The sequence below is a fragment of the Bos indicus genome, chromosome X (assembly GCF_029378745.1).
Source record: "Bos indicus isolate NIAB-ARS_2022 breed Sahiwal x Tharparkar chromosome X, NIAB-ARS_B.indTharparkar_mat_pri_1.0, whole genome shotgun sequence".
In the NCBI taxonomy this organism is placed as follows: Eukaryota; Metazoa; Chordata; class Mammalia; order Artiodactyla; family Bovidae; genus Bos; species Bos indicus.
In genome coordinates, this window is record NC_091789.1 from 28,967,839 (window position 1) to 28,978,958 (window position 11,120).

Consider the following 11,120-nt stretch of genomic DNA (forward strand, 5'->3'; position numbering starts at 1 on the left):
CTGAGGTTAAAACCAAAGCACTTTTCTTATATGTTGCCCATGCATATTCAGGACTCTTCCTGAGCTTGAAACTCATTTTCACTAAGGTCTCTGTTAATTCCTGTTAATTCCAAGAATGTGCCAATGCCACACTCTTGATTTAAAGTGCTTTATATTGTATATTTTAATTCCCTTGCTATTTTTTTTTAAATTCTTCATGTTTCTCATGAATATCCTTTCATATTAGCTCTAAATTATGACAATGAATGAGTCTACATATAAATTTCAACATTTAGGTGAAATAAACCAATTTTTAAGAAAACATCCACTTCCAGAACTCATTCAGTATGAAACAGATAATCTGAAGAGTCCTATAACTATTAAGGAAATTTAATTCATAATTTTATGGCTACTTTTCTTTCAAGGGCCTAGAATGAACAAGCATAAGAAATAAAACGGCCAGCTTAAAAGAGATGTACATTAATGAGGTCACAGTCTGTTGGAAAGTCGTAGATTATCTGGAAATAATCAGCATTGTTTGTTGATAGACTCGTTATTTGTGTTTTTGAGAGAGTGTGTTGGGGCATCACGCAAGCTAAGGAAAGTTAGAAAATCCAAACATCTATTATACAAGGTTTTCCTTGATTACTGATACATTTTATATACATCATTTGATAGCTTTATATTTATCATTTTATTTGTCTCCCACAATCCAACAGTGTAATCACTGTTTTTATTGTCTCTGTTTTATGCTGTTGCTGCTGCTGTTGCTAAGTTGCTTCAGTTGTGTCCAACTCTGTGCGACCCCATAGATGGCAGCCCACCAGGCTCCCCTGTCCCTGGGATTCTCCAGGAAAGAACACTGGAGTGGGTTGCCATTTCCTTCTCCAATGCATAAAAGTGAAAAGTGAAAATGAAGTTGCTCAGTCGTGTCCGACTCTTAGCGACCCCATGGACTGCAGCCCACCAGGCTCCTCCGTCCATGGGATTTTCCAGGCAAGAGTACCGGAGTAGGGTGCCATTGCCTTCTCTGGTTTTTTATGCTAATGATAACACATTCTTATATAGTGCTTATCATTTCTCAGGTACTATTCTAAGCCTTTACATGTATGTTAATTTAATCCTGAGAGCAAGTATTCCATTCCGTTCAGTTCAGTTCAGTTGCTAAGTTGTGTCCGACTCTTTGTGACCCCATGAATTGCACCACGCCAGGCCTCCCTGTCCATCACCAACTCCCGGAGTTCACACAAACTCATATCCATCGAGTCGGTGATGCCATCCAGCCATCTCATCCTCTGTTGTCCACTTCTCCTCCTGCCCCCAATCCCTCCCAGCATCAGGGTCTTTTCCAATGAGTCAACTCTTCGCATGAGGTGGCCAAAGTACTGGAGTTTCAGCTTCAGCATCAGTCCTTCCAAAGAACACCCAGGACTGATCTCCTTTAGAATGGACTGGTTGGATCTCCTTGCAGTCCAAGGGACTCTCAAGAGTCTTCTCCAACAACACAGTTCAAAAGCAGCAATTCTTCAGTGCTCAGCTTTCTTCACAGTCCAACTTTCACATCCATACATGACCACTGGAAAAACCATAGCCTTGACTACATGTACCTTTGTTGGCAAAGTAATGTCTCTGCTTTTGAATATGCTATCTAGGTTGGTCATAACTTTCCTTCCAAGGAGTAAGTGTATTTTAATTTCATGATTGCAATCACCATCTGCAGTGCATTACATTAGGTACACCAAAAAATTCTCCTGTGTGGAAAGATAGACAGAAGAGAGGCAGTGGAAGGATATGTTTTGCTGTTTTATAATCAGCATGAGCACGTCCACCAGGGAACCAATTTTTACCTCCCAGGAGGATTCCAGGGTTTAGGAATTCAGCCTAAGCAGATATTTATTCCACAGTCATTTCCATGGCCTTCCCTCATATACCATTTATGAGATGCTTTCATTTTGAAATGCCTAGGTAAGCTCATTCATCTGTGGATATGTTCACTGGCCAATTTAAAAAAGATATCCCTTTAGAATCTTACTGCAAATATCTGAGTAGTTTAAAAAAAAAAAAAACTCTCTAATGTATAGCCCGAAACCAGTAGATGGTGTGCCAAGACTCTACTCACCAGCACTTTTCAAAAACACTTTGTGTGTGTGTTCAAGAGGCTAACAGGGAACTGCTAGGCATCTAAACATCAGAGTCCAAAGTGGACTTTGAAGGACTTCCCTGGTGGTCCAATGATTAAGACTCTGTTCTTCCAAGGCAGGGGGTGTGGGTTCGATCCCTGGTTGGGAAACTAAGATCTCCTACGCTGTGTGGCCAAATAAATAAATAAAATATAATTTAATAACATAAAAAAATAAAAAAAAAACAGATTTAAAAATAATAATTGTTAAAAACAGAAAAATGAACTTTGAAATTGAAGGAACTATTGCTATCAGAGAGGTTCCAGGGTAAAGGATAGGACAGCAAGGGAACTTGTACAAGGAGGAAGAGTGCTTTTTATCTTTATGTCATAGGAAGGGCAGGTGAATCTAGGCTTTTCCTTTAGAGGAAGAGAGAATAAAGAGCTGATAAAGTCGACCAGGTGGCAGAGTCTGACAGGAGGGCACGCTGAGTAAGAATGGGGGAAGGGTGCTGCAGATCAGAAAAGTGCTGAGGGTGGACAGAAATCCAGTCTGCTCTCAAGGAAGCCTGGGGGTTGGAGAGGAAAACACTAGGTTCATGAAGCCCAAAGACAGCACCCAAATCGTGTTTGATGTGTGTTGTCATTTTTTCTTCTTTAGGACTCTTTTTGATATCTTGGTGGAGAGACTGTCTTTTCAAGGCCTGAGAGACATGGTGGAGAACCAAGATGAGAAAGGAATTAAGAGATGGAAGGTCGACTTCAGGCTGGGAGGCGTGGGAACAACATGGGCTCAAGGTGAATTTAGACTAGAAGTCTGGTCCCAGCCCTGTCATTTACTAGCCATGTGAGCCTGGAGACATTGTCCAGTGCTGTGAGTCTTAGGTTCTTGAGCTTGCTGAGCCCTGTCTTGTAGGACTGTCAGAATGGAAAGTGTGTCAGGCTCCTGGGGTAGTCCCTGGTATATCAGGTCTCTAATGGTGAGGAGTCAGGCTTCTGGTTAAAAATCCTAATGTGTAATTTCCTAGGCCTGACCATGGGCCACTGTAAAGACTTTGTTTATCTGGCAGGCCTCAAGGAGAAAAGCTGTCCTCCCCACACCAGACCTGGTACACAACCCGTTGAACTGAACTCTCTAAAGAGGGTTGCAGTCAAGGCCGCAGGCCCCACTGGCAGGCCATTCTAGTCTCCTTTTTGCATTCTTAACTCTATGCTTTCACTCTCATGTCTTTATCTGAGGCCTTGGGGAGAGGTCTACTTTGGGACCTCTGCTGAGGCCTTCCAATGAGGGCAGAAGGGAAGAGGTTTGAAGACACTTTTCTCACCTATTTTCCCCACTCCTCGCCTTTCCTCCTTGCCTTCCTCTCATTCTAGGATCCATAAAACTGCCACAGTCATTTGTTCTAGCTCCCTCAAGAGGGAGTTGACCCCCACCCACATCTGTGCTGATCTATCTGACCCTTAACTGGTGTTCCGTTCACTAGAGGACAATGAAACAGGAGGGTTTGGGACTTTTTCTTGTTTTACAAACTTGCTTATATTAATTATCACAGAAAGTGATCAAAGGCTTAACTCTACTGTGTTTGGCTTGTTGCTTTAAGTCAGTTACTCTAACACCTTAGCTCTCACTCCAGCTCAGCCAAGCTCCTGACAAATAGCAGTTGTTTCTAATTTATTATTTTGACCCTAGAACCTTCCATCCTCTCCTGTGGAAATTTGCTTTTATCCAGGACCTCTCAGTGCATACCAGCACCCAGGAGAAAGGAGCAGGGTCTGTTCTCCCCACACCAGACCTGGTACACAACCCATTGAACTGAACTCTCTAAAGAGGGTTGCAGTCAAGCAGCAGTCAGAGACTGACCCCGACTTGCCTAAGAGTGTCCAGGAGTCTCTGGCAGAGGTGTGGGTTGGTGGTGGCCTGCTGCAGGGTCAGGTGCACTGAGTGCAGCAGTGCATGCAGGGGACCTTTGGAAGGAGGTCGCTATTATCTTCATTACCTCCACCATAGTTTGTCCTCAGGTAAATAACAGGGAGGGAACACAACCCCACCCATCAACAAAAAGTTGGATTAAAGATTTAGGAAGCATGGTCCCGGCAATCAGAACAAGACCCAGTTTCTCCCTCAGTCAGCCTTTCCCATCAGGAAGCTTCCATAAGCCTCTCATCCTTCTCCATCAGAGGACAGACAGACTGAAAACCACAATCACAGAAAACTAACAAGTCTGATCACATGGATGACAGCCATGTCTAACTCGATGAAACTATGAGCCATGCTGTGTAGGGCCATCCAAAATGGACAGGTCATGGTGGAGAGAGCTCAGACAAAACATGGTCCAATGGAGATGGGAATGGCCAACCACTTAAGTATTCTTGCCTTGAGAAACCCATGAACAGTATGAAAAGGCAAAAAGATAGGACACTGAAAGATGAACTCCCCAGGTTGGTAGGTGTCCAATATGCTACTGGAGAACAGTGAAGAACTAACTCCAAAAACAATGAAGAGATGAAGACAAAGCAAAAACAACACCCAGTTGTGGATATGACTGGTGATGGAAGTAAAGTCTGATGCTGTAAAGAGCAATATTGCATAGGAACCTGGAATCCATGGAACCTGATCCATGAATTGAGGCAAATTGGAAGTGGTCAAACAGGAGATGGCAAGAGTGAATGTTGATATTTTAGGAATCAGTGAACTAAAATGGACTGGAATGGGTGAATTTAACTCAGATGACCATTATATCTACCACTGTGGGCAAGAATCCCTTAGAAGAAATGGAGTAACCATCATGGTCAACAAAAGAGTCTGAAATGCAGTACTGGGATGCAATCTCAAAAACAACAGAATGATCTCTGTTCGTTTCCAAGACAAACCATTCAATATCACAGTAATCCAAGTCTATGCCCCGACCAGTAATGCTGAAGAAGTTGAAGTTGAATGGTTCTATGAAGACCTAAAAGACCTTCTAGAACTAACACCTCAAAACAATCTCCTTTTCATTATACAGGACAGGAATGCAAAAGTAGGAAGTCAAGAAACACTTGGGGTAAGAGGCAAATTTGGCCTTGGAGTACAGAATGAAGCAGGGCAAAGGCTAACAGAGTTTTGCCAAGAGAATGCACTGGTCATATAAAACACCCTCTTCCAACAGCACAAGAGAAGACTCTACACATGGACATGACCAGATGGTCAATGCAAAAATCAGACTGATTATTTTCTTTGCAGTCAAGGATGGGGAGAGAAGCTCTATACAGTCAGCAAAAACAAGACCAGGAGCTGACTGTGGCTCAGATCCTGAACTCCTTATAGCCAAATTCAGACTTAAATTGAAGAAAGTAGGGGGAAAAAACTAGACCATTCAGGTATGACCTAAATCAAATCCCTTATGATTTTACAGTGGACATGAGAAATAGATTCAAGGGATTAGATCTGATAGACAGAGTGCCTGAAGAACTATGGACAAAGGTTTGTGACATCATACAGGAGGCAGGCATCAAGACAATTCCCAAGAAAAATAAATGCAGAAAGGCAAAATGACTGTCTGAGGAGGTCTTACGAATAGCTGTGAAAAGAAAAGTGAAAGGCAAAGGAGAAAAAAAGGAAAGATATACCCATTTGAATGCAGAGTTCCAAAGAATAGCAAGGAGAGATAAGAAAGTCTTCCTCAGCGATCAGTGCAAAGAAATAAAGAAAACATTAGAATGGGAAAGACTAGATATCTTTTCAGGAAAATTAGAGATACCAATGGGGAATTTCATGCAAAGATGGGCACAATGGTATGGACATATGAGAAGCAGAGGATATTAAGAAGAGGTGTCAAGAATATGCAAAACAACTATACAAAAAAGATCCTCATGACCAAGATAATCACGATGGTGTAATCACTCACCTAGAGCTAGACATCCTGGAATGCAAAGTCAAGTGGGCCTTAGGAAACATCACTATGAACAAAGCTAGTGGAGGTGATGAACTTCTGTGGGGAGCTGCCCATGAGAACTGGGTCCTTTGTCCGAAGGACACAGCTCTGGGAGCTGCCTCAGTCCTTGAGGGTTTGCTTGCAAACATAGCTCTCTGTCCCGCCACCCCAGAGATTAGGCGCTTATTTACTGCAGACACCTGGAGTTCTGTGCAAACTTCTCACGCACAGGGAAATGTTATTTGGTGTAAGAAATAATAACAGGGAGCCATTCCCATGCTCTCAAGATTTCTTGTGACTGTTTGTAAGATGTATAGGCCAACCAAGAAAAAATGTCAACTGTCTTGTCTTTCTCATGATCTTCTGTATAAATATAAGATGCTGAATAAAGTTGGTGTCAGACTGCATCCCTTCGTGGAGACGTGTCTGAACCTCTCGACCCCATCTTTGTTGTAGTCTCTTGCTTTAGTTTCTTTCTTAGCCCCGCCATGCACGTTCTCGGGACCTGATCGACTTTGCTGGCTGGCACTGGCAAAATTCAATTAAGTGATTTCAAATCTTAAAAGATGATGCTGTGAAAGTGCTCCACTCAACATGCCAACAAATTTGGAAAACTCACCAGTGGCCGTAGGACCTAAAAAGGTCAGTTTTCATTCCAATCCCAAAGAAAGACAATTCCAAAGAATGCTCAAACTACCACACAATTACACTCATCTCACGTGCTAGTAAAGTAATGCTCAAAATTCTCCAAGCCAGGCTTCAACAGTATGTGAATCATGAACTTCCAGATATTCAAGTTGGATACATAAAAGGCAGAAGAACCAGAGATCAAATTGCCAACATCTCTTGGATCATAGAAAAAGCAAGAGAGTTCCAGAAAAAAAATGTACTTTTACTTTATTGACTATGCCAAAGTCTTTGACTGTGTAGATCACAACAAACTGTGGACAATTCTTAAAGAGATGGGAGTACCAGACCACCTGATCTGCCTCTTGAGAAATCTTTATGCAGGTCAGGAAGCAACAGTTAGAACTGGACATGGAACAATATACTGGTTCCAAATCTGGAAAGGAGTACATCAAGGTTGTATATTGTCACAATACTTATTTAACTTATATGCAGAGTACATCATGAGAAATGCTGGACTGGATGAACCACAAGCTGGAATCAAGATTGCTGGGAGAAATATCAGTAACTTCAGATATACAGATGATACCACCCTTATGGCAGAAAGTGAAGAACCAAAAATTCTCTTGATGAATGTGAAAGAGGAGAGTGAAAAGCTGGCTTAAAACTCAACACTGAAAAACTAAGTTCATGGCATGTGGTCCCATCACTTTATGGCAAATAGATGGAGAAACAGTGGAAACAGTGACAGACTTTATTTTTGGGGGCCTTCAAAATAACTGCAGATGGTGACTAGAGCTATGAAATTAAAAGACGCTTGCTCATTTGAAGAAAAGTTATGGCCAACTTAGACGGCATATTAAAAAGCAGAGACATTATTTTGCCAACAAAGGTCCATCTAGTCAAAGCTATGGTTTTTCCAGTAGTCACATATGGATGTGACAGTTGGACTATAACAAAAGCTGAGCACCGAAGAATTGATGCTTTTGAACTGTGGTGTTGGAGAAGACTCTTGAGAGTCCCTTGGACAGCAAGGAGATCCAACCTGTCCATCCTAAAGGACATCAGTCCTGAATATTCATTGGAAGGACTGATGCTGAAGCTGAAACTCCAATACTTTGGCCACCTGATGTGAAGAACTGACTCTTTTAAAAAGTCTGTGATGCTGGGAAAGATTGAGGGTAGGAAGACAAGGGGATGACAGAGGATGAGATGAGTGGATTTATCACTGATTCAATGGACATGAATTTGAGTAAGCTCTGGGAGTTGGTGATGGACAGGGAGGCCTGGCATGCTGCAGTCCATGGGGTCGCAAAGAGTCGGACACAACTGAGCGACTGAACTGAACACCTCTCAGAATATATAGTGCTGTAAGACATCAGAGACTTAATAAGTCAAATATGCTGCTTTGTAAACAAAATTCCATAAAATTCCCCTTGGATAATATGTAATTAAATCAGGTGTGGGTTAGTCTTCCGGAGATGAATTCCACTCAAAAGTCTTAGAATTCAAGTCAAAGACTAAGTCTTTTTTTTCCATCCCAGCTGTTCTCCCATCCAAAAATGGTATTCTCATTTTCCCCTGATCGAAAATCTAGTTCTTGTTTAGATTTGGCCACAGTGCACTCAAGATAACCTAATTACAATGTCATCTTAATGTAGAAGTCTCTGGGTCTCTCAGGCCAGGGAAAAGAATGCCAGCCTAGCAACTTCTTGGCATCACTTCCAGAGAGTATTATCCTATTTGTCAGGAAATACTTGCTGACGGTTTGTATAGAACGCCTAGTTCGTACACTGGGGTTTTACAAGAATTCAGGACACTTTCCATACTTGCTTGGGTAGGGATTGCACTCTGATTTATCCAGGATCCAAAAGGAACTGCTAAGAACACCTCCATTCCAGACTTTTCTCTCAATTGTGCTTGTGCTTAGTCACTCAGTTATGACTGACTCTTTGTGACCCCATGGACTGTATAGCCTGCCAGGCTCCTCTGACCATGGAGATTCTTCAGGCCAGAAAACAGGAGTGGGTTGCCATACCCTCCTCCAGAGGATCTTCCTGACCCAGAGATGTAACCCAGGTCTCCCGCATTGCAGGTGGATTCTTTACCATCTGATCCACTAGGGAAACCCTCTATCAATTGTGAGACACAGCTTTTGAGAGTTAGGCCCCTGCCACCACCCAGCATAACTGAAAATGAACCCCTACATAAGCGACTGTGGTTTCCTAAAGCCTTAAGCCATCTTGGCTCAGGGTATTTATACTTACCTGCTCTTCCCTGGAACCCCACCTTCTCACCTGTTCTTTTACCCTAATGGCTCCTAGAGGATGCCTCACCATCTCTTCATCTGATTGCTGCTTCTAGACCCTGCCAATCTCTGGGAGGGATGTGTCCTGCTTAGGCTAGGATGACCATCTCTAACACAGGGCTTTCCATCAATTCATGTTTGGCAAAGAAATGAATCAGTGAGAAAGATTTAAGATTTACTTTCTCTCATGTTCTTGAATAAGCCAAGCATATCCAGGTATGTATCATTTAATAAAAACTACAGACTAGAAGAGATAAGTGAACCTAATTAGCCATCCTTTATACTTTTCTTGTATTCCTGCATGCATGCATGCTAACTGCTTCAGTTGTGTCTGACTCTTTGCAACCCCACAGACTATAGAACACCAGGCTCCTCTGTCCATGGAATTGTCCAGGCAAGAATACTGGAGTGGGTTGTCATTTCCTTCTGCAGAGATCTTCCTGACCCAGGGATTGAATCCACCATCTTCTGTGGTTCTGCATTGCAAGCAGATTCTTTACCACTGAGCCACTTAGGAAGTCCCTTCATCCTTAACTTTTCTACTGGGTACTTTCACATTTCCAAGCAAATCCTATTCTAATGCCTTGTTTCAGATCACAAGGAAAGTTGGGGGGTTTCTCAGTGTGTTTGCAAAATTGTAAAACTCTTATATGTGATAAACAGCTATAACTGTGTGATCATTGTCACTCATAAGCTTAGATTCTGGAGCTAATTAAACTTTATTAAACAATATTTGGGGGAGAAAAACAAATAAAAAAAAAGTTATATGTCCAAATCACCCATATACAATAGAAACATGAAAATGCTAATAGACTGTTCCACCCTAGCCCTCCATTACATGGAACACTGACTGTTGTCTTCAGATGAAGACTGAAGAAACTGCTTTGGACTTCACTCAGGGCAGAAGAGGTTGCTGGACATGACACTGGAATTTTCACTGGCCATGGCCAGTAGTATCATCCCCGGGGGCAGTTCTGGCCTGGGCTCTCTCATCTCTCAAAGCTTCCTCATACCAGAATAAGAAGGAAGTGGGGTCAGTCCCACTGATCTTGGCAAAAAACTCCAGGACTTTCATCTTGCTGGTTTCAGCATAGGCCCTTGGACCCCAAAGGAATTCATAGCGTGGAGGATCACTGTGAGGCACCTGCCGATACTGTAGATATTGTTCCTCCACCAAATCTTTGGTGATGAGTTTCCTGGGCTCCCCATAGATGAAATCCTCCTGCCCAGCATACACCCCCATCGTATTCAATGCTTTCCAGATTTTCTCCTCAGGGGCACAGTTGCCCTCCATGAAGATCATACCCAGGATAAGTATCAGGAAGCCAGTCTTGGGCATTCCCCCATCATTACTCAGCATCCCATCATAGGTGAGGTTGAGCGTTTTGACAAGCTCATAGGAGTGTCCCGTGGGGTCCACTTCTTTCACTTCAATGCCAAAGACAACCTCCATGCACTCACAGACTTTGCTGAAGATCTCAGGGAAGTTTTCCTTGTGTTCTCTGATGACACTCCTCAGCATTTCTGCTTTTGTGATGGGTTCCTTTGTTACATATTTGACACACAGGAACTGCATCAGTTCAGCCACCTTGTTGTTTAGCTCACCACTGAGCGAAGACTCAGGATCTGGTGGAGTCTGGGAGATGCTGGGCTCCTCCTCCAATTGGCTTCTGGAATTCTCATCAGTTTGACTCAGTGGAGTGGCTGAGGTGGCAGTGGGTGAGAAGCAGGCTCCCTGAGAACTCTGGACAGCACTCAGTGCCCCAGTGGCAGGCACCTCCTCTGTAGTTCCAGGGATCAATGGGGTAAGGGAAGAGGAGATGGTGGACTTGGGGCAGGAGGTGGCCTCTTCCTTCTGAGCCATGGGAGCCTGCACACATTCTAGGCCCTGTGCCTCTTTTGGGGCCTGAAGGTCTTCCTCAAGCTTGCAGCACTCACTCTTCTGACCCAGAGACATGATGGCTGGTATTGGATGTAGCCAGCAGGACAATGGGACCCTGGGGGAGCAAGAGAGATGGTCAGTGGCCTCAGCTGAGAAAATTCCCCCACCCAGGATAGCTCTGACAAAGGAAGCTTACAGGTCTCCTCTTTAGGGGAGCTCCCAGGTGTCACAGGCTGCTGTTCTTGTCAGCCTAAGAACGAAAGAAGCAAGATAGTTCCTCAGGGTAGAGCC

At 43.3% G+C, this 11,120-nt stretch overlaps 1 protein-coding gene across 1 annotated transcript; it reads right to left on the bottom strand.

Moving 5' to 3' along the window:
* Positions 1–9,881: 9,881 nt before the first annotated feature.
* LOC109554782 (melanoma-associated antigen 10-like) lies at positions 9,882–10,904 on the bottom strand. The gene has a single exon (XM_019955412.2). It carries the CDS (start codon positions 10,902–10,904, stop codon positions 9,882–9,884), a length of 1,023 nt encoding a protein of 340 aa, XP_019810971.2.
* Positions 10,905–11,120: the final 216 nt, after the last annotated feature.